Below are 25,317 nucleotides of genomic sequence, written 5' to 3' on the forward strand. Positions count from 1 at the left end.
CCTTCCCTAACCCCATAAAACTTCCTTTCTTGGAGCCAGCAGGTGATGTGATAGTTAAGGTGCTGGACTCCCACATGGTTGACCACAGTTCAAGTCCCAGATCTGGTGACTTATAAATCATGCCAGGAGGGAACAACAGTTAGCGTAATGGCTATGTTGCTGGACTCCCATGTAGTTGACCGCAGTTCGCGTCCCGGACCCGGTGGCTTAAACTCACACTGGGCGCATGTGCGTGTGTGCCTGCCCAAGATCCCGAGAGGAGAATGGAGGATAAGGGATTGTGGTGTGGCCATCCCCCTGGGGAGTGATGTCTCACTTTCTATCTCTCTGTCTCTCTCTGTCTGGCGAGCGCACGCGCCCTATAGAAAAAACAAAAACAAAAAAAAAACCTCTCCAAAAAAAAAAAAATCATGCCAGGCATATGTGCATACATGCCCGAAATCCCTGTAGAGAATGGAAGAGAAGGGATTGTGGTCTGCAAAACTTCAGTTCAGATCACGTGCCTCCTATGCAGCGTATGATTATTTTTACACTATTTATCACATCAGGGTAAATAGATATTTTCTTACTTGCTTTTCCCCCAATTACTAGTTTAAGGAAAGGTGCTATGCTTTATTTGTTGTTGTATTTCCACATCTTACAGTATCTGTTGATAGTGGGGATTCTATGAATAGGTGCCAAATGGTAAATAAATAAATACCTAGGATTGTTTTAAGTACTACTATTACATAGACTTCTAAGTTATTCTATTTTCATGGTCATTTTACCATAAATTTTTGTCCATAAAACACTGATTGCATTAAACTTACTCCTTTTTAAATAGCAAATATTAATGATTTTGACCAAACAACAAATAAAAAGTAGCTTTTCGAGTATTTAACTATTTGATTTGTTTTTTTTTTTTACATGGAATTAAACAAATTGTATAACCCATTTATTTCTAATCTATTAAATACAACACTAACATTATTTAGGTAAGCAGACTATCGAATTACTTTTGACTTTTCTTCCTTTTTTTTTTTTTAAGCTAAAGGACACAAAATCAGCAGATCAGAAAACAACTCTACTTCATTTTCTGGTAGAAATATGTGAAGAAAAGTACCCTGATATACTGAGTTTTGTGGATGATTTGCAACATTTAGAAAAAGCTAGTAAAGGTTTGTATTTTTGTTTGTTTGTTTTTTAATAAATTCATTGCTCTGATCTTTAGTTCTAGAACACAGAAAATGTCTTTTATTTGTATATACTTTACACTTTGTCTCAGTGTTCTCATACTGAAGATCTAAAGAGAATGTTATGGGATATTTATTTCATGAGTTATGATTGGAGCTATGATTTTAATTTGGTTAAATAATGAGAACTAATTTTAAAAAATACTTTGTTTTACAGTTTAAATGTTCTGGATGCTTGGCAGCCCTACTCTGCTGGTACCCTGTTGTGGCGGGGGCAGGGGGGTGATATCCTCTTGATTCACTGCCTTTCACAATTAGTGAGTGACTGTTACATACCTGGTCCTGAAACAGCAATCAGTGCTACTTGTTGCCTCGTTCCCAGATCTTTTTCTGCCCATTCTGTAGGTGAAGCTTTCTTTCCTTGTCCTAGTAGACAGCAAAATAGGAGTTTCAATTCACTTCTTCCTGTTGCATGCATTCCTAACCTGAGTCTAGTTCCCACTGTAGGCTTAAGTCAGGTTATAGAGAATCATGGAAAAGATAAGACCTATTATAATACTTGGTTATATGGCCATTTTTTTTATCATCTTGAATCTAGTTTTCCCTTTATTACACATCAACTCCCAGAAAGCAATTCTACTTCAAACAACCAATTTCCAAATACATTCTGTAAGATAGTGCCTTTGGAATGGTAGAATGCTTACCATTCTTTTTGTGTTGATCACTAGTCATTAGTAATGTCAACTCATTTTGTGATCTTGTTATTTTCTTTATGACATCGGAATCGATCAATCTAAATTTTTTTCCATATTAAGTGGGATATTTTCTATTTAAAAAAATCACTTTTATCAAATTATGCCACCTTTAAATTGTTTTCTCTGTAAATTGGGAGTCATAACACTTTATCTTCAGAGGCATTTGTCCTGATCTGTATGTTTCTTTGAAGTATAGTACATATTTCACACAGACTCTTGTAAAAAATTTGGAAATAATTGATCTGGTTTTTTAAGACAAAAATAAACTTTTTAGTTCATATATGTATATGTGTGTATATATACACACACACACACATGCACATAGATGTTTTAATGGAATTTAAGAAGAGAGAATAATCCAATTTATTTTCTTGTATCGAACCATATGAGATAGGGCAAAAGGGCATAGAACCGAAAAGGGGAAAAACATTAAAAATAACTTGGTGATACTCAAAATAGCTTTTAACTGATTGGTTCATTAACGTAGGAAAAAGTATCCTAAAGTGAATTTCTGAAATTCTTAATATTTGAGGAAATGGATTGAAAAAAACTGACAATGAGTGTTTTGTTTTGTTTTTAAGAGAGGTTTTTGCTATAGGGCATGTGTGCTTGCTGGAGAGACAGACAGAATGGGAGAAGTCACCCCCTAGGTGGTGATAAACAGGAGGCAATCCCTTCTCCTCCAGTCTCCTCTAGGGATCTTGGGCACGCAAGCACACACATCTAGAGTGAGTTTCAAGCTGCTGGGTCGGAGACTTGAACTGCGATTGACTACATGGAAGTCCAGCAACATAACCATATACCATCTGCTGGTTCCACAATAAGTGTTCTTAATAGTCATTAAGTTGATAAGTAACAGAGTAGTAGAAGAAAAAAAATAGTATAAAGTACTTTGAAGTATAGAAGGAATTCTTTTTTCTGGGGAAGAAATGGTTTAATAATTAGTCGCTCATGTCATCATTAGGACATTAATAAGATTTAAATTAGTGAAAGTATTTGCTGATAATAAAAGTTTATATTTCTGATCAGTTTACCATTTTTCATACCAGTTCTAAAACTGAACAGCAAGCTGGAATATACATCTCTTTAGATGTATTTTTTAATTATAGAATTTATATTCTAGCAGTTTTTGTTATAATGAGATTTTGAAATCTTTCTTTAAGTTTATTTTTGTTTCTACAATGAGACAGATTGATTTATTGGATACAGGCATCCCCAGTAGGGTCTTCACATTGCTGTCCAACTCTAGCATCAACCAGCCCGGATCCTGTGCATGTATGTGCCCCCCGACCCCACACACACTGTCAGTAGGCCACAGGACACAAACCTGGGACCTTCCTCTGTGGGTCCAGTTACGCTTCTGCTGTGCTACCATCTAGGCCCTATTTTTCTTTCTTGACTCGTTTGATTTTACTTAAATTTCTGTATGCTATTTTGCTTTCCTAAGGATTTGTAAAGTTGTAATTAGATTCTTTTGTTTGTTTTCTTTTTTGGTGTTTCATTGGAGCATTCTGGGACCTTGGGATCTGTAGTTTCCATCTGTTAGAGCAGAGGTGCGCATATGTGTATGGGTCAGCAGATACTGTTAATATGTTTCACAGGGAGCAGCCAACTTCATATTAGAACTAGAAAAGCCATTAGTTTTCTGTTTCCTTGTTATAGTATAGGTGATTGTAAAACATCATTTCTTTTTATGATATATTACCCTATAAATGAATGAGAGTTTAGAGGAGTAAATATAAAGTTTTGGATGAAATAAATCTATGTTTGGTTTGTAGAATTTCAGTGCTCTTATACATTATCATTTAAAAGTTTTCTGATTTGAAATCTCCTCAGTGAGCTATCGCATGAATTAAAAAGTACCTTTGTTTTTGAGAGATAACAAATCCTGGTCATTAGGTACTCCTAGATCAGCAGGGGGGTCTTTCATTGCAACTAATGAGCTTACCCATATGACAATTTTCAAAAATCTACTTCATTAGGGCTGCTTCTTTTCTGAGAGATAATGGCTTACAGCTTCTCTGTTGTATTTCAGTGAAAATATTTTGGGTCATTATTGTATTTCTGCATACCATTGTAATATTTCTTTCTTTTTTGGACTTCTGAGGGTTGAATATATTTTTCATCTGTTTAAACAGCTAAAATTAATTGGCTCTAATCTATGAAGGTGCTATTGGTTACGTTCCAATAATCTATTTCATTGTTAAACTGGAATCCTGTTTCGTTAATGAGCAGAAAATATGATAAAACTAATTTGGGAGGCTTTTGGAGGGAATCTATTAAAATAAAACTAAGGTAAGTGTATAGCATCATCTTGGTCAACTCTTTGATATGATTATCATACTTCTATCATATATTTCTATTCTTCCCTTATCAACTTTGAATTCTAGAAATGCCATGCGACTCCAGTCTATAACTCATTTATTCACTCATTACCTAACAAGTCTGTGTTGAGTCATTTTTCTGTGTCAGCAATTATGCTCTTGTTCTTCTGTTACTCTAAGGTATAGTTTCTGTCTTGATGCAGTTCAGTCTGCCTCACTCATACGTAGCTTCTGTCCCAACTGCTGTCCCTTCTTACTCCTTTATTTTCTCCTCTTTCTCTATGAAACTTTCATGTGCTGCTACTGTTAATAGCTTAATACTGAGCCCTGTCTTTTTTCCTCTCTCTTGGACTTCTCTTGAGGTAAACTCTTCAATTCCCAAGGATGGAAATACCGTCACTGTGTTAATAATTTACAAGCCTATATCCCAGTCTTTCCTTCTAGCTCCACATTTACAAATCTAACAGTTTTTGCCATTTTCCTCTGTATCTCAAATAGACTTAATCATAAAGTACCACAAAAGAGGGCTCTTAATCCTTACATGCTTAACTTTTAATTTATTTGAGAAAATCCTTCTTGGCCCCTTTTATGTTTCCTTTCCTTTTTTGTCTTCCTTTTTTGTCGTGTCTCTTTATAGCCTTCAACACCCCAACTCACAGCTGCATATGTTGGATTTTGCCTAAATTAATTATGTGGGGAGATGGCCAGTGTGGCCTACAGTGTTGTCCAGTTTCTTCCTTTATCATGGACATTACAGTAAATGTCACGTTCCTTTTGGGGCTTTTCCTGGTACTTCCTAGGAACCTCACCTAAATTTCTTTGTATTTTTTAGGATAAATTCATAAGCTTCCCAGAATCGTTACACCATCATTTAAGAGCTAATTTTCAGGATGAGCAGGTGGCATAGTGGTTAAGGTGTTGTACTCCCACACGGTCAACCATAGTTCAAGTTCTGGACTCAGTAGCTTGAAAATGATGTTGTATGCATATGTGTATGGCCAAAATCCCTTGAGGATAAGGAGGAGAAGGGATTACAGTGTGGCCATCTCTCCTGGGGGAGATTTCCCACTTTCCCTCTTCCTGTGTCTGTCTCTGTGAGCTCACGTGCTCCATGGCAAAAAATCTTTAAAAAACACAAACTGCTACTTTATTTTTTAAAGAAGAATTTTATTTAACTTTAAAAAAAAAAAATTGACGGGGGTGGGGAGAAAGAGAGAGAGAATCAGAGAGAGAAAGAGAGAGACAGCAAGCCGCCAGGTTCAGGATTTGAACCACAGCCAGCCATGTGGGATTCCAGCACCCTTAACTACCATGCCACCTACACCAGCCCCAAAACTGCTACATCTTTCCAGGAACTATTCTTGAGACTGCCAAGAATAGAACTCATTTCTAGGGAAAAGGGCAGTACTCAATGTATTGTTAGACTGCATTTAATTGCCCATTTCTAATTTTTGTCACTGTTCTGTGCTTTTGTATTTCTTGCTTTTTAAGAACATTTTTGTGATTTTTTTTTTATCTTCTCCATTTTATAGACTTTTTAAAATTTGGGTATTTTTTGTTTGTTTGTTTGTTTGCCTTTAAGGCTCTATTTGTATGCATTTACCTAGCAATTCCTTGGGCTGACCCAAATATTTGTCTGGTAAAATACATCTTCTGGTTTCCAACTCCTCGTGCGTTTCCAACATGTTATGATAAATGCCTCACTAAATACCAAACGTTTGTCTTTTATTCACCTGCTGCGAGTGCTTAGAGCACTTAATTTCCAGGTGGCTGCCACCTGAGAACTTAATAGTGTTAGAAATTTTCAAATTCATCTGCTGTAACCAGCACACAGTGATTTCAAAGACTTCTGTTAACCTCCTTGTGCTATACTCTTCCAAAAATGCCAATTAAAATTTATTAGCACGTTGGATCTATATTTTGAACAGTCAGCATTAGTTATTAATTTGATTGCATTATACATTCCCCTCCTGCAGGGATAATAGTGTAGGTAACATTGTGTAAGTTGTGTCATGTCAGTTGTAAGGTTGGGGCCTTTTAATTTGTTTGAGATATATAATTTATTTGATGTCTTAAATCAACTTTAAGATATTAGAACTTTATGAAAGTACACTTTGATTTAAACATTTTTGTTTATATGATTAAGTCAATTGACAGGATGTATTATTGGTGGTAGAGGTTATTTATAATAAAGTAAATTAATTTAGTTATGGAAGACAACCATATGGAATATTGCACTTTTTTAAAAAAGACAGAGTCTGCGAAGTTCTTCCTGCCTCAACCTTCTAATCGTTGTAACTATAGCGCATATCACCACACCTAACCTTTTTTGCCAGAGTCTCACTATGTTGCCTGGGCCAGCTGTGAACTCATGATCCTTCTGTCTCAGCCTCCTGAGTGTCTGAAATTACATGCATATACCACCATGCCCAGCTTTTCAGTTGGACCAGGTATTAAATCCGTTCCATATGGTTCCAACCTGGGGATCACAGTATCTTAGCAATAAGTGTCATTGTGGCTGACCCTGGATTTTGCCTTCATTGAATTGAAAATAAATAACATGAACATGGGGCCAGCAGATGCCATAATGGCTACGTCGCTGTATTACCATGTAGTTGACTGCAGTTCAAGTCTTGGACCCCATGGCTTAAACTCACTCTAGGCACATGTGCATGCGTGCCCAAGATCCTGAGAAGAAAATGGAGGAGAAGGGATTGTGGCATGGCCATCCCCTGTGGGGGGTGATTTCTCATTTCCCGTCTCTCTGTTTCTTTCTGGCGAGCACACGCGCCGTATAGCAAACCCCAATCCCCCAAATAAAAAGAACATGAACATGCATTTAACTGTTCTAGGCTGCATTGTGTTCCTTAAAAATGCACATACTGAAGCCCTAATCCCTAGTATCTAGAATTTGAGTGTGTTTTAAGACAGAGCCTCTAAAAAGATGATTAGGTAGAATGAAGCCATTATGGTGGGCCCAAATCCAATTTGACAGGTGTTCATAAAAGAATAGGACATTCGGATTCACAGCCACAAGGGATACACATGCACAGAGGACAGATCATTTGAGAACTCAGCGAGAAGGTGACCATCTGCAAGACTTACATTGGATGCTTGTTTTGAGGGTCATTATTTTATAGTACACATATAAACTCCTTTGGAAGGCAGCCTAGTAGAATAGAAGAGTATGGCCAAATCTCTAGAAGGATTAAGGACTTGGTAGGCTGATATTGAAGAACACCAGGCTTGAGGAAAATAAGTTTATGTTGTTTAAGCTACTCCATCTGCAGTATTTTGTGATGGTAGCCCTAGCTACCTAATATACTAGCAAGATATTTTTTCATGTTTGCTTAGAATTCTTAGGCTATAGAATAAAGTGGCATATGATGAATGGTTTTTTATTTTATTTTACTTTATCAGATCAGTTGAAGAAGATGTTGTAGACCTGCTGTCTTAGATGTTCATTAGTAATCAATTTAGGAGTATCAAAGATTGTTCTACAGAGTATAAATTATCACATGATTTGAAATAATTACAAGTATTTCTCAATTGCTTTTTTGAATAGACAAGACACATGAATTAGTACATGTATAAGGAAATATTAAAGCACTCTAAATTAATATATTCATGAATATTCACATTGAATTTAAGAGTTAGATCAATGGCATCTCCTAAATTTTGTTTTATAATGCCTTCATTTACACTGGAGTATACAAAGTATTTGTTTTGTCTTTTTCTTTTGCTCACTAGATCTGTGTGTATATTTCTTTTCCATTTATCTCTGTCTTGCAGTTATAATAGTTGTACATTTATATAAGCATGTAACTGATAAAAAAAAAAAAAACTAGTAACACTCTGAATTATCCACTGATGGCTTTCCTAAAGGGAAATGTTAGTAGACAGCTTTATTTCTCTAAAATCATCCTATGGAAATAGTGCAAACATTTGGTGTCTCTATGCTGTGTAGCACTGGTTCTACAGATAGAGCTTATAGTAAAAGCTGTGTCCAGAAAGATAGCCTATGGCCCCTGTATTATGTCTCAGTGATTGAAGGACTCTCTGTAACCATCTGTTGAATATACTTAGAAACTATAAAATATTTTGAATGTTAATACAAGCCAAATATAAGAAAGGATAAACTGCTTTGAAAAATATAATGTAGAGTAGTCAGCAGATTACGTGTTGGTTAAGTCACTGGACTCTCACATGGCTAACCATGGTTTGATCAAAACATTTACATTTATGCAAAACAAAACAATACAATTTACATATCGCAAACATGGTATACTGGTAAGAGGCCGCATATTTAAATCTTTCCATTGTATTTCCAGGGATGATTTATATAGAGTTGGCATCAAAAGTTTATACTGGAGATTTGTTTGAGGGTGATCATTTTATCGTACATATATAAACTACTTTGGAAGGCAGCAAAGTGGAATAGAAGAGCATGGCCAAGTCACTAGAAGAGTTAAGGATTCTATAGACTGACATTGAAGAACACTGGGCATGAAGGAACTACATACAGCTAAAGATTGCTTTCTGAGATACTAAGCTAAGAACATTTTCCGAATCTGTTGCTGCTTGGGTTGATAGATGATGATGAAGAAGAAAACCACATCAGGAAGACCTCTGTATCTTTTTGGAGGTTAACAGACTGAAAGTGGCATCAATACAGCATTAATCTTTCCGAGAAACTAATAGTTTACAGTGTTTGCAGATTTTTGGCCAGCTACAGATTTGAAATAGCTACTAGAGCAGTTCTGTCAATGTCACCTATGAACCATAGCTAACATCAAGTAACAGGACAGTATCACCAGTGACAGCCGAGGTCTTGGAGCTCTCTCAGGCTGCTGGCTATGAAGCAATGTTTACTGTATCTCAGTTTTGCAACATGGAGGGGGAAGTTACAAACAAGGTAGATGAAAGACAATCTCAGAATAGTACATTCTGTAGAGTAGCTTACCATAGCAAATCAGAATAGTACAAAGAAACCTGACTAGTAGATGGAGCAGGCATGTGATGGCAATCTCTCAAATTTCCCAGGCAAGGTTGACTTGGAACCTTTGTGGGGAAGAGGCATGAAGATAATCAGATGCTGCAAGGAGAGTTGCTAGCTGTTTCCCAGAGATGAAACTATAAATGCAGCTTACCAAGTTCTGAATTAGTAGTTTTATTAGTTTCTTAGGCTGCTATACCTACTTAACACAAACTGGGCATCTTTTAACAACAGAAAGTTATTCTCTCACATTGTACTAAACCAGAAGTCAAAACTCAAGGTGTTAATAGTGTGGATTCCTTCAGAAGCCTCTGAAGGAGAAGCCAGCTCATGTGTCTGTCATAGCATCAAGTGGCTGACAGTACTCCTTAGTGTTCCTTGGCTTGTAGATACTTCATTCCAATCTCTGCCTCCATATTCCCGTCACCTTCTTCTGTGTGTCTCTCAGTATCCTCCACCTCTGCTTATAGACAGCAGTCATTGGATGACTTCAGTTATAACATATTACCCCAGGGTGCTTAACTAATTCCACTAGCAAAAACCCTATTTCCAAATAAGTGTGGATGGATATGAGGTTTTGGGGGATACTATTCAACCTACAGTAGTCACCCTTGTCATGACTCTCATAAGTGTATGGAGGTTGTACCATTGTTTTCAAATGAAGCAGTTGAATGAAATTATAGTAGTAAGTGAATCTGGAAATCAGTTATTATTAAATTGTGAAACGGTTTGTTTTTTAAGGGTTATTGTTGATGAACTTGTAAAATAACCTTTTCTTTTGTCACTATGTGAAAGTACTAAACAGTTAAAACTGAAATCCATATATATATATATATCTGAATTTAAACAATTTTTATTGCATATAATGATAACTACATTAACCCTAATAGATTATTTTAGTTGGCAATATTAAAATGGGATAATATTAAACTATGGAGATAATATATTATGGAAGAGTTAGACTCTGAAGCTAGACACCTGGGGTTCATACCCTGACTTGCTAGAGGCATAACCTTGGACAAGTTCTTTACTCTCTCTGGGCCTCAGCTTCCTTACCTATAAAATGGGGACAATCATAAATAGTAGTACTTAATTCATAGGCTTGTTATGAGGATCGAATAGGGTTAACATATATAAATATTTTTAAAGCCCGAATACTACCTAGCACCATAAAATATTTTTTTCATTTGTTGGTGTTGCTGTTATTTTTCAGTGATTATTTCTTATTGACACACATCTGCCTGTCATTAGCGATGCACATATACATGAGTTTATGTGAATATGTTGTTACAGGCATCTAAAAGGGATTGTCAGAAGTTATTTGAACAGATTCCAACTGCGTATTGCCTGAAATTTATGCAACTCTGGAATATACAACCATAAGTTTTATACATTTGTTACTGAAAAATATTTGTACTTTTCTAAAAATAATGTGCATAAGAAAATTACACAGATTGTAAGAGTACAGTTTAATACATTTTGACCAGTTGAACATACTGACATAGGGGATAGAATTTGGAAAGTGTGTTCTATTTTTTTTCCTCTGCCTTATTGTGAAACACTCTATTTTTATTTCAAAATTTGAACTTCGACATGATTTCTTTTGAAAAGGGCTTTTATACTGAATAAAACAGTTGGTTTCCAACAAAATTTCAACAACTACTTTTTCTAAAGGTGTTTACATGTTAATAAAACATATATATATACACACACACACACACACACATACATATATATCGATGCAGAATTATTAAAGAATGCAATATAGAAATAGCTATCCTATGATAAATGATGGAAGTTATAGTAACATCATATTTTAAATTAATATTTGTAGAAAAACCTAAAGAAAATATTCTCTTGGCTAACCTTCTCCTCTCTCTTCAGAAGAAATCATCTTTAAGATGACACTTTCAAACAACTGTATTTACTTCTTCCTACTTGGTGGGCACCATACTATGCTCTCATATCGATAAGGATTAGGCTTCACTGTGAGTGCCTGAGGAAAATAAAAAAGACTTGAATAAGATTTATCCATTTATTGTTTCACCAGTCATTTAATTAGCATCTCTTCTATCCCCAAACCATTTTCAGTGCTGGATAGAGCCATGAACACAAAGAAAAATTTCTGCGACATAGGGGATAGAATTTGGAAAGTGTGTTCTATTTTTTTTCCTCTGCCTTATTGTGAAACACTCTATTTTTATTTCAAAATTTGAACTTCGACATGATTTCTTTTGAAAAGGGCTTTTATACTGAATAAAACAGTTGGTTTCCAACAAAATTTCAACAACTACTTTTTCTAAAGGTGTTTACATGTTAATAAAACATATATATACACACACACACACACACACACACATACATATATATCGATGCAGAATTATTAAAGAATGCAATATAGAAATAGCTATCCTATGATAAATGATGGAAGTTATAGTAACATCATATTTTAAATTAATATTTGTAGAAAAACCTAAAGAAAATATTCTCTTGGCTAACCTTCTCCTCTCTCTTCAGAAGAAATCATCTTTAAGATGACACTTTCAAACAACTGTATTTACTTCTTCCTACTTGGTGGGCACCATACTATGCTCTCATATCGATAAGGATTAGGCTTCACTGTGAGTGCCTGAGGAAAATAAAAAAGACTTGAATAAGATTTATCCATTTATTGTTTCACCAGTCATTTAATTAGCATCTCTTCTATCCCCAAACCATTTTCAGTGCTGGATAGAGCCATGAACACAAAGAAAAATTTCTGCCACCTTAAAATTTACTTTTCCGGTGATACGCATAGACCATAAACCAATGAAGGAAGTCATCATGCGTTACATCAACCCCAGAAAGTCAGAGCAGGACTTTTTTTGCAATTTTAGGTTGAGTAATCTGAGGACCCTTAATGAAAGAAGCCTTTGAGTAAAAACCTAAAGGAAATATGGGAAAGCAAGGTATTTGGGTATTTGAGAGAAGGACAATTTAGAGGGAAGAACAAGTTTAGAGGTCCCAAGATAGGGACGTGAGATAGAATGAGGAGCGGAAGCATGATGAGAGGTCAGGTCCCAAAGATAACAGATCCTACCATTGTAAAGATTTTGTCTTTACTCTGAAGTGAGGAGCCATCGGAAACTTTTTAGCGGAAAAGCCGTATGTGGCTTAAATGTTCAAAGTATTGCTTTGGCAGCTACATTGAGGGGGGGAAAAGAGACAGTAGCAGAAACAGTGAAGCCACTTGAATGCTATAAAAATAACCCCGAGGAATGGTAATGTTATCTTGGACCAGGAGGAGGTAGCAAGGGTGGTGACAAGTATTTAGAAAATGTATTTTGATGTTGGAACCAACATGATTTGTTCTATGATTAGATGTGTAGTGTATGAGAGAAAAAGAGGAGTCATAACACCAGTCACTTACTGAGATGTTGGAGCAGACTCAGGAAGAAGATAAGTTCTAATTTGAAAATGTGAAATATAAGATGCCCATTAAACGTCACGGAAAGATGTCTAATAGGTCATTGGAGTCCAGGAGGAAAAGATCTAGGCAGGAGAAAAGATTTGGAATTTTAAGTCTGAAGTGATTCAGTCTAGCACGTGGGAGGCTGGCACGGTCTCCAGTAGTCACACATGAAAATTAGTCTTATTTAAAACTCAGTCAATCTGTACTTAACATTTACCCTAGGACACTTTAAAAAGCAGTAGCATCGCCCGCCCATAGAAGTGCACCCAAAACCATTATCCTGGGGGAACATTTTAAATGTCATTACAAACATCTGTTAGGTGTCTCTATTTTATGTGTTCCATGTTCTTGAACATCTTGTTCTTCTAAAGGAATTCTGAATTTCTTACAGGCCAACATGATTTCCTTTTCAGTGGGCTTCTGTCACTATTATAGTTCTCTAAAAAAGTTCTTGGGACCAGCAGATGGTGCAGTGGTTACATTGCTGCCAAGTTAACCACGGTTCAAGTCCTAGACCCAGCGACTTAAAACTTATGCCAGACATGGGTGCATGAGTGCCCAAGATCCTGAGAGGAGAATAGAGTAGAAGGGATTGCGGCCTTGCCATCTCTCAAGGGGCTGATTTCTCACTTTTTGTCTCTGAAGACTACACGTGCCCTATAGCAGAAATCTCTCTGGGAGATAGTAGTGGGAAGCTATCTTGCCTTTAATGCCCTTTTTATAATTGTAGAGGACAAGGCTGCATTTTTTCTCTTCACAGTGGATGATATGATGCAGCAAAACTGACTAGAAGCATTTAATGGGTTTTATGCATCATTTCTTCCACTCGCCTCTGTCTTTCTGTTTTTCAGGTTCCATGGCAAATATAGGTATTTGGGGGCCAAATGATGACATAGTGATTCTTTGTGAGACGGACCCACATGAAAAGTTCTGCTTTCGTGTCCAGAGACCTCCCTTAGTACCCCAGACACTCTTGTGCCTGTGATCAGGGCCTAAGCATGGCATCAAAACTCTGTTGGGGATACTGTACTCTTTCTCTCTCTCTCTATTTCTGTTTCACTTGTTCATGGAACACAATACTTTAGTTTATAATAAAGGCATTTTTTCTATGTGATAGAAATCCAGCAATGAAAATAAACCCTTTATTGAATATGGTATAGTAAGTCAATTAAATTAAGGCATGTTATTACATGGGAGTCCTGCCAAGAATCAGAACAATGGGAAGAAAGAAAACCAGAGTGGAGAAAGGGACAGCTGGTTGGCCATTTACTTAGCACTGCTCCTTTCAATTTGGCTTTGCCTATTACAAACCAAACTGCAGTTTATTTTAAGTTTATGATTTTTATTTTTTACAATCTGGTGTCACTTTTGTACTTCTTCATTGTCCTAATGAGTTATATAGTGATATTCTAGAATTTAAGTTTTATTGTAGACATATTGAAAATTCAGAATTGTTTTTAGTACTCCCGAGGTTAGCTTTTGTTCATCTTGTATGTCTGGTTTTATTATAACTTGTATTTACAAAATATTGTTACAGCTTTACAAAATATCTTTGTCGTTGCAATTGTCTAGGTAAAGTTATTTTGCTGTGAGCCTAAAACCAAGCAGTTCCTCAAACAAAACAATCGTTTTTATGAGTATAGGAAGGTTAATTTAGTTGGGATGTTTGAATTATCTTATGCTATTAGGTTATTAAAACTTTCTCTTTAAAAATTAATTTCTCTGGATTTTACCATGGTTTGTAAGAATGAGTGTGGGTTTTTTTGTAAGCTTGTTATGAAATGATGACCAACACCTCCAGGAGAGATTCACAGAGGTCTTGTTTTTCTATTGCAAAGATTCGTTAAATGTATGCAATCTCTATTCTTCTTTCTTCAAATGTTAACATAGTAAATCATAGAGGTCATAGTGCTAAAGAAAGCCTATATTCATGATTGCTTTAAACTTAAATATTTACAGTTGTCATTTTAACTTTTATTCTAAAGCTTCTTTAACACCTCTGGTGTATAATTATCATAATACCAAGACACTTGGAGAAAAGTCAGTGTCTTAGATTTTAATGTCCTAGATATTTAATCTGTTGTGTTTTCTCATTTCATTCATAGTGCTTTTATCTCGAGAGGTTAAAGTTAAATCCAAAATGTATTTCTTTAACAAACATTTGAGTGTCTGCAATATGTTATGTAACTGAAGATGCAAAGATGAATAAAATATGGTATCTTCTTTTGGAATTTGCAGCCAGTTGGGAGAGGAAGACAAATAAGATGAATGTAATAGAATGTAGCAATGGCAAAGGTAGAGGCAGTTACCAGTTACGATGAGTGGGAAAGGCATATCACCAGGGGACTTGCTGAGATTTTTGACTTTTATCATGACAAATGAAAAGGAGTGACCCAAGGGTGGAGTGGGCAAAGCAGATGGACACATGTTATTTTCAGGATCTGGTACTGAATGGATTAAGAAGATATTGGCAGATATACAGCTTAGACAACCATAAGAAATATGTTGTTTTGAGAGTGATATGTGGCAGAATATGAAGTAGAGCCAATCAGATTGTGGGTGGGACCTTGTGCTGGAGCTCAGATGTTATGTAATCAGTTTACTGGTGTGCCTACAGTTTATAAAAGGAAACATCTTGAGGATAAGGTTCCACATGGCTACTGTGAACTAGATTTTTAAGGGAATGAAGACTTTCTACTAATAATTCAGCCTCCAACAAAAGAGCTAGCGGTAGGGAGCCCCCCTCTGCGCCCCCAGCCTTCTCTCTCGGTCTCTCAGTTCCTGTCTCTCCCTGCTTCTATCTTCCCTTTTTTTTTTGGTAATATTTCCTTTTTACTCCTTTTTTTTTTTAAAAAGAGGCCCAGTTTTTCTCTGGCCCTTAGCTCCGCCTTCCTTCTTGTTAATTTTCGCTCTGCTCCTCCCATCCAGGCAGAAGAAGCCACGGGCCTTCAGGATAAGGTTCCACATGGCTACTGTGAACTAGATTTTTAAGGGAATGAAGACTTTCTACTAATAATTCAGCCTCCAACAAAAGAGCTAGCGGCAGAAGAAGCCACGGGCCTTCAGGATAAGGTTCCACATGGCTACTGTGAACTAGATTTTTAAGGGAATGAAGACTTTCTACTAATAACTCAGCCTCCAACAAAAGAGCTAGAGGCAGAAGAAGCCACGGGCCTTCAGGATAAGGTTCCACATGGCTACTGTGAACTAGATTTTTTGGGCGTTGCGCAAGCGCGCCGCGCATTTTTATATTTTGTGATTTTTTTTTTTTAAAAAACAGTAATTATAAATTTTTAATTTTTCAATTTCTTTTGTCTTTTTTTCTCTTTTTGTTGTTTTTCTCTGTCTCATTTTCTTTTTTCTTGTCTCTCCACCCTCCAATATCCTTTCAATGTGTTTTAGACAGATGTAAAGATCACTGTAGCTAAACATTCAAATACTAATAGGGTTGAAATATTCCCCACTATCTTCTGAATCTGCTGCACCAGCAAGCACAATAGCAAAGAGATTCTGGATCACCTCTGTCTGCTTGCTCCTTAACATTAAGGCTGAACCTCCACTCCATGAAAGAAAACACAACATTCATCAGATGACAAGAAATCACCGCCGGATCACGAGAAACATGGGAAAACAAGAAAATACCTCTCCTCCTAGGGAAAAGAGTAACTCTTCATCCACAAGCAGTTCGGTGAAAATCATGGAAATGTCTGATAAGGAATTCAGATCATTCATAATGTCTAAGCTAACAGAGATGGAAGAGAAGAGAGATAATGAACTACTAAAGAGAAAGGAGAAAGAGATTGACGAGTTCCAAGAGATGAGGAAATTCCTGCAAGATCTAAAAGTGGAATTACACACTTTACAAAAGACTCAAACCGAACTGCTAGAGATGAAGTCTATAATACAAGAAGTCAAAATCTCCCTGGAAAGCATTAAAAGCAGACTAGATCATTCAGAAAATAGAATCTCAGATGTAGAGGAGAAAATGGCTGGCCTAGAAAAATCCACCATGAAGGCTGAGAAAATGGCACAAAAATTTGAGAATAATATGCGAGAAGTACTGGATACCATCAAACGTCCAAATATCCGGATAATTGGCATTCCAGAAGGTGAGGAAACCCATAAGGGCATTGATAATCTATTCCAGGAAATCCTGCAAGAAAACTTTCCAAACCTAGAGAGGCATTCAAAGATCCAGTCCCAGGAAATACAACGGACCCCAAATAGAATCAACCCTAGAAGATCTTCTCCAAGACACATTATAGCCAGGTTGACCAAAACTGCAGACAAAGACAAGATACTAAGATTAGCAAGAGAAAAACATCAAGTTACCTACAAAGGACATCCCATCAGGCTAACAGCAGATCTCTCATCAGAAACAATAAAAGCGAGGAGAGAATGGGAAAATATATTCCAAGTGTTAAGAGAGAAGCAGTTTCAGCCAAGAATACTGTATCCGGCAAGATTATCTTTCAGGTGGGAAGAAAAGACAAGAACATTCTCAGATAAACAAAACCTGAAAGAATTTACCAGCACCAGACCAGACCTCCAAGAAGTTCTCAAGGATGTGCTGTATCAGGAAAACTAAACGCAGATACATGGAAATAAGAGTCCAAAAACTGAGAAAGTAGCTAACTTAATCATAGGGACAAGTCTGGAGTTGAATACTATATCCCAGAATTTAATCAGGAAAATTGAACCAGAACAGAAGATAAAAGTATATGAGACTGATAGGTTCATGCACCTACCATTTGAACAGAATCCTAACCTGTTTCCGGGCTTTAAGCAAAGTTCCTTGGCGGTTCTTTGATTTAAGTTAAAACTGGTTTTCTTAGTAGTAACGAGGGAACTCACCTTTGAAAGTAGTCAGGTTATGTAGGAAATTGTGTGATCAATGCAATGTGGGTGGGAAGGGAATGGAGGACAATTTTGGACACTAGAGGTGGTGTGAGAGGAGGGTGGGAAGGGACATAGGGTCAGAAAGAGGGGTGGGAATAATTCTAGCAACTAGAATTGGAAATTTATATTTTTTGTAATGTGCATGATTGAGTCACTATGCAGTGTGTACTGGATGGGAGATCGCATTTTGTGTGCTGTGATGATGCCTAGAGAAGGAATGTAAATTGAGTTACAAAAAAGAGTTTCAGGAAAACAAAATATATCTATTCAATGACTGCAGTAGGATATGTAGCCCCAGTTAGGTGCTACTTGATAGGATGCGTAAAGTTAGACTTGTGCTCATGGAAATGTGTCACATGTGTTTGCTAGGAGGGTATTTGGATTGATGAGGGTCTTTGGTGATTCAATAAAATGTGGGGGGAAAATGGTATAGAAAGCAAACATAGATAACAGAGAAAGTGTGGGAGGAGAACAGGAGGTGGCAGAGGGTAAGAGAGAGGGAACCAAGGATAGGGGGAAAAAAGCAAAACATACAGAAAACAAGAAATGGAAGATCACTTGCTAATAATAACATGTTTGTTGATATGCTTGATTGAGACAATATACAGTGTACTCTGGATGGAAAAAAAAAAGAAATGGAAAATTGTTTGTTGATAACACACACACACACAAAAAAAAGGAAACATCTTTACATTATTGCTTATCTGGAAACCCCCATGTACAGTGTGGAAAAGGCACTAGAGAAAAAAAGGGAGCTAGAGGCCAGAGAAAGTGTCTTAGATAACTTAGACGGTCATGAAGTGGGGAAGGAATTCAGTTCTGCTTGTCAAGTAAAATGAATGTGATGTCCTGATTGTACCTGAGAGATTACAGAAGAGGGAAGTGTCAAACCAGCAGTTTTCTAGTACAGGAAACAGAATTCATGTTTCTTCTGCCCCTCTATGTATGGAAATTATAAACAGGGAGTTGACAGGGAGCACAGACATATGATATCCGAGATGCCTGAGAAATATCCTATCTGATTGTTACCTGAGTAAAACTCAGAAGTCAAAATTGCCTGAAAATGTCAGATCACTTCTGTTTTGTTAACTTCTAAATAATAAAAAGGAATTTTTTTTTAATTACTAATTTCTTGGCCAGGAAACATGACAAAATTGACAGGTAAAATTCACACACAGGTCACATACAAAGACACCAGTCAATTAACACTTCCTTGAGTGTGTACACTTTAAAACACCCTGATCTAGTTGACATTTTTAATAGAAAACATACAGTCACCGACCTTAAGGAACTTGATGCATATGAAAGTGTGACTAAGATTATGTTTGAAAATACACAAAGAAACTCTCTGTGGAAATACAATAATTGCTTAAAAAGAAAACACCAAGGGAATTCTTAAAATGCTCTTTAGTTTAGTTTTACCCATCAGCTGAATCAAACGTTAGATTACATTTTATTCACCCAGAATTCGTATACTCCTCTCTTCCAAGTGTGCTTTGGTCCTTATTTAAAAACCAACAGTGAGAGGTTGGTCAATTACATTTAAATCCACTTAACTATAATGTACAAGTAATGTAATCAGAGACCACTACTGAAGCATAAGAAATGGCTTAGTGAGATTTTTATCAGTAGAGTAGCTGCAAGAACCATTTTTTAAGATAGCTTGCTTACTCCTTATGATGTTAACCTTAAATATTTGATGGTGCCCCAAATAGCCCTAATAATTTATTTGAAAATAGAATTCTTCTTAGGATGACTTCCACAATATTGTTCCTAGTCTGATGATAGTGGTGATGATGATAATCTCTACTTTTAGTTTGATTCTAATATCATGTATTTTATTTCTTAAGCTTCTCATTTTTTACTCACTACTAAAAATAAGAATAGCATGGTGTACTCTTAAAAAAATATATATTGGACTGGCTCCAAGGACTGGTGGTTAAAGCAGTGGGATCCCACATGGCCAACCCCACGATTGGAATACCGACCCCAACAGCTTGAAAAACACACTGGCCATGTGTGCATGCATGCCCAAAATTCTGACAAGAGTGGAGAAATGGAGAAGAGATGGCAGCATAACCACATCCCACTAGGGGATACTATCTCCTTCTCCCTCTTTCTGTCTGTCTCTCGGGTGAGTGCCCATATCCTTGGCAAATAAAAAAATAAATTCTTCATCTTGTGTTATGATTAGAGGATTAACATTAATCACTATATATATAATTAGAGGATATAAACTGTCAGCTCCCGCCCCGTGACTTTTGGGATGGAAGAGGGCCTGGAGATTGAGTTCACTTGTGAATGGCCAATTATTTAGTCACTCATACCTATGTAATGAAGCTACATAGAGACTGGAACAAGGTTGATGAGCACGCACACAGATGTGCTGGGAGCAAAGGGCATGGAAGCTCTCCACTACCTCAATCCTCCACTACTTGCCCTACACTTCTATTTGGCTGTTCCTAAGTTCTATCCTTTAATAATAGTAAGTATATCACTTTCCTGGGTGATATTCTTCATTTTCGTGAATTATTTAAGGGAGGGGGATTGTAGAAATCCTCAAATTTATAACCACTCAACCAGAAGTATGTAGAACCCTTGAGAATGGCAACTGGCATCTGAAAATAAGGATGGTCTTGTGGGACTGAGCCCTTGTACCTGTTGAGACTTACCCTAAATCAAAATAATTAGTATCAGAATTGAAAGGATGTTCTCCTTAACTTGTGGAATCTGCACTAGCTCCAGGTCTATAAACTTTTCTGAGCACACATTTACAAAATAAAAGAAATTTATGTGTTTTAAGCCTTTATTTAATCAGAAGTTTCAGAGTTTAAGGAAGTGCAAAGTAACTGAACCACCTATAAGATTTCTTGAGGAATGATAGAAGCAATGCTAATGAGACACTAGAGGAGACATCAAATAGACTAGGAGAGTAGAAAGAATCTCTTCTGTAATGCAGGTAGAGAACTTTGAAAGAAGAAAAAAAATGGAAATGAGCTGAGTAAATGAAACACCATAGGTCTAATCAAATAGACTTCTTGGTTGTGGATAATTGACAAGTAGACATAAAAATGAAAGAGCATAACATAGGAAATATGTATTGCCAACATGAACAGTGCATAGTAAGCTATTGGAGACATGACTTAAATAGATTGAATTAATACACAAAATGCTACCATGATGGAAACATTTCATAGATCCTATTATCTGAGTTATCACTTCAGTGTTAAAAATCACAGAAATGGGATAGATGTGGAGTAATATATTAAATATATGTATGTATGTGTATATATATTATATATACGTATATATATTATATAATATATATTATATAATATATATAATACATATATGCATATAATATATATACATATATTATATATATCACTTCAGAATGACTTTGGCTCAAGGTTAAACTACCATCACTCAGGCACAAACTACTAAATGTGGCTCTCTGAAGAGTTTTATCATTGGAATCATTAAACATTGTATCTGAGAATTACGTTACTAATTTTTATACCAAAGATAATAAAATTTTATTAAGAACTATTAATGTCTGTTAGAATAGCAAGTTCTAGTTTGTGTCCAGCTAAAGAAACAATACAAAGCAAAATGGTACTCCATCCTCTTAACATAAATTTTTATGCCTCCTTACTCTTCTTTATAAACTATTTTATTTTTAAACTTAGTCCCATTTTGTTGGGTATTCAGGTTGTTTCCAAGTATTTTACTATACTCTCAGCTGAAACTTGACTTGCACCCAATCCTTAGGATTAATTCAAAGCCTGAAAATGGCAGATTACCTTGAAATACTGTATTCATTTTGTAAATGTCATTTTATATAGTTCACATTGATTTGAAGTGAAAAGTTTTCTTATTTAACTGAAATTCATCTGATGCTGAAACAAACCTCTGAAAAGTTGGTTTAGGCCACTGTGTCTTCTTTATGTATTGTAAACTTGTTTTTCCTGGCATCCTATAAAATCAACTATGCAAAGATTTGGGGAAAGGATCCTTAATGTCTGTTCTGCTGAGTGGCCACCACATTCTGATAGCTCCTCAGTGACCTGGTTTACCGTTTGTTCTTCATGTACACTGTGAGAGCATCTCTAAGTCAAAGGAAAATATTACTAGATGATAAACACAGACTGTACTCAGGGTACCGGTAAAGAAAGCTTGACATTTGTCATTGTAAATAGTTTCTCATGCCTTTTCTTTCCTTTCATAGATAAGTTTAGAGGACAGGTAATGCCCTTCCCCATATCCCTCCTCTATTCACTGTTCTTTCTCAAGAGATTATTTTGAAAAATGTTATAATAATACTTAAATAGGTTTAATTTTTACAACAGTTATTCTTTGCAACGCTATAGGAATAGACTGATTTTATTTTGTATCTGTATAGACTGATTATTTTGTAGGATTCCTAGTGGTCAAGCGCTCTAATTTGAAACAAACATTTCTTAAAGATAGTTCATTCCTGTGAGCATTTCTTAAATTTGTTCTAACGTTTTAAAGAATATTTCACCTAGTTTCCTTTATAACTGGATTTGAAAATTCAAAGGTTAAAAGAAGTCTGTGAAATTCATCTTTCTTTTTTTGTAGTGAATTGTCTTACATTATTATTATGAGGTTTTTCACAAATGTTTTGTTTCTAGAGTGTGTTACCTTTTATATATTGTAATTTTGCCCTTTCAAGGCATTTAATATACTCTCTTTTAGTCTCCGTAGAAATGCTGGAAAAGAATTTGAAGCAGATGGGAAGGCAGCTTCAACAGCTTGAGAAAGATTTGGAAACCTTTCCCCCTCCTGAGGACTTATGTGACAAGTTTGTGACAAAGATGTCCATATCCTTTTGATATCTAAATAACTTAAGTCACTAGTCAACTAGAATTACAATTTATTTAATGTCTTAAGTAGATTTACATAAGCAGAAATCATTTTGTATGCCAAATTCTGGAAAGTTTAACCTTTAAGTTCTTGTGGGGAAATTTATCAGTTTATCAGAATAATATACAAATGTATTTCTATTGATTTCTGTTTTGTTTTTTTTTACCTTGAAAAAGAATTTGTTCCCTTCTCTATTCCTTATTTTTCTCTTCTCTATTCCTTATTTTCTTCTATGTTGTGATAAATTCAGAGTATTAATATTCAGTTTGAGGAAGTTTGAATTCAGTCATGATATGACTTAGGTACTACTGAAATGTTTAAAGAAATGTACAAACTTCATAAACTGGTGTGACTACTCAACTTGATTTCAAGGGCTGATGTATATTAGAAATTAACTTGTGCTCCATAAAACTCATATATTTATTCTTGCAAATGCTGCATGATTTCAGAATTCAAATGGAGTCTATCATAGTCACAACTTATGTAGGTGTTTTCCTAACCCAAAATAAAATTGACAAATGTTTATATACAGTTAATAGCATGAGCTGGTGACATGTTTAAGGTTTTCTTTGCATTAAATTATCTTTGTTATTTAATTTCATAGTTTAATATCTAATGAGTAACTGAAGTAATAAGCTTTTTTTTTTTTTATTTCCTGAAACTAATGTTCAGTTCTTTTGGAAACTATTCTGCAAAATTAAGAGACTGAAGTCTTTTGTGTTGTAATAAATTGTTACAACAATGCATTATTAAAATTGTACGTAAATTTCTATTTCTTTATGAAGGGATAGCTCACTTCTAAAATGAGCTTTCCTAAATAGACTTTCTAATACTTGTTTTAAACTGAGGTACTTGAAATAAAATGACTATTTATCTTCCTACCTCTTTTCCCCTGAGATTTAGTGAATCACAGAATTATTATTGGGCTTGTCATAGCTTTTGTGTATATGCTTTCAGCTTAATTGTGAATTAGTTCAGTTTTAGCTACCTTCACTGTCTCTGTTGAGAAATATCATAAAATGCACTCCAGCAACAATCATTGCAGATTAATGTGTGTTTGTTTCCTTATCTATCTTTCCTACCCATCTAGTTTATTCTTTTATTAGGGAGGGTGCCTTTATCATTATACTGGATGAAGCTTAAAAACTTTAAAAAAAATTAAACTAGAAATGAGGTCGATATCTATCAAAAATATATTTCTGTACCATCTTCTCCCTTGAACGGAGTATACTATCAGCTTCATCATTTCTTAGCTTTTTACTCAGTTATCATGTTATAACATTCACATATAACAGCTTATTATTGTCATGAAGTACTGTTAATTGAAGTACTTATTGTTCCATATAGGTAGGAAGCATCTTAGAAAAGATATTGCGTCTATTGAGGCTTCTGATAAAACACTGTGAGTGTACTAATTATGAAGCTCAGGTTTCTGGCACTGAGATGAACTCCTGAGCTCAGAGTAAAGGTTGTAGAGTCCTGCTCAGCAGCCAGTCTCAGGACATATCCATACTTGTATTTGTGTGACACAAGAAGCTGAATGATGTCGGCCTCTTGAAAGGTATGCAGCTCATAAAAAGCAACCAGCAGGAAATCAGAAGCAGGAAGGATGATACTTTGTTGGAAACAATTTTTCATTCTGAGTACAATTATACTCCATGGACAAGAAAGCTACTACATCCTGTCGCTAAATATCACAACCTAGAAGCCTCTAATGAACTGATTAGCATTCATGTATCTCTTGGAAGTCAGATATATGAACAGTTGGTGCTCTTTGCTATTGACAAAGCTTATAATCATAAATATTCTTTGCTGAGATTAGATTGCACTCGTTTGCTTTTTCATCTTAGTTAGACATACTAGTTTCGATGTAATTAAATTCATTCATTGGAAGGCTTTGTTTACTTTAATTAGGACTGACAACAAGTCAGATTTTGAATATTAAATGCATTTATACAGATCTTATTAAAATGGCAAATCGTGAGCTTCTTAGATCTTAGAAAATGGAAGAAACAAAAATATACAATGAATAGAATTGTAATAAAAGTTAAAATGATTAACACTCAAACTATGTTTTAAGTTAAGTACTTATTGAAACACGTATCAAGTGTGGTTCATCAAACAATTCTGAAAGGATGCATGTATTATTTAGGTTGTTAAGGATGCATCTTAGATAAGTACATACTTAAACAATCATGATTGACTAAACTATTAAATAATCTGTTAATTGAATTGTTTAAATTATAAAGATACAATTTTAGTATAATATGAGATTTCACTAGTAGCATTCGATTATAATATATTGTATTTTTACACTTCCAGTGCATGCTCACTCTTCACATATACTTTTTAACATAAAAATCATTTTAAAGATACGCACAATTACTTCCTATATCATTGACCTTTTAGTAATAATTGCCACTTTGCAATTGGAAAGCCTGGCTGAACTATAATTAGAGTTAAATAGTTTCACAGTAAATGTTTGCTTGAACACAAGTTCAAGGTAGGGTCATCAGTATTGTTATTGCCAACTATTATATGTGAAGTATACATATTAAATTCTTATTTGTGAGAAAGTTAAGAAATTGCCAATATTTGTATAGTGCAGCAGCTGTTCCTTTCTTTTGAACTTTACATTCTGTAGTGTTTCTTATTCTAAAGAAATTAACAAAGAGATTTGATAGCATCACCCTTGAAGATCTCCTTGCACAAGCACTTGCGTTTTCTATTTTCTTCCTACCCACTCTTCTGAGTATCTTAGAAAAAATCATTTTGCTAGTCATTTATATATTTTTGTATGTATAGCAACTTACATGACAAGTCAACTCTTTCC

General features: G+C 35.5%; 1 protein-coding gene across 1 annotated transcript in view; it reads left to right on the forward strand.

The window, feature by feature from the left end:
• Window positions 1-25,317, forward strand: part of DIAPH3 (diaphanous related formin 3) — a 556,802-nt gene that overhangs the window by 335,183 nt on the left and 196,302 nt on the right. Inside the window, 2 exon segments of the mRNA XM_006159773.3 lie at window positions 1,028-1,157; window positions 22,317-22,441. Coding sequence (XP_006159835.1) covers window positions 1,028-1,157; window positions 22,317-22,441 — 255 coding nt within the window.

Source organism: Tupaia chinensis, unplaced genomic scaffold, assembly GCF_000334495.1.
Source record: "Tupaia chinensis unplaced genomic scaffold, TupChi_1.0 Scaffold000654_1, whole genome shotgun sequence".
In the NCBI taxonomy this organism is placed as follows: domain Eukaryota; kingdom Metazoa; phylum Chordata; class Mammalia; order Scandentia; family Tupaiidae; genus Tupaia; species Tupaia belangeri.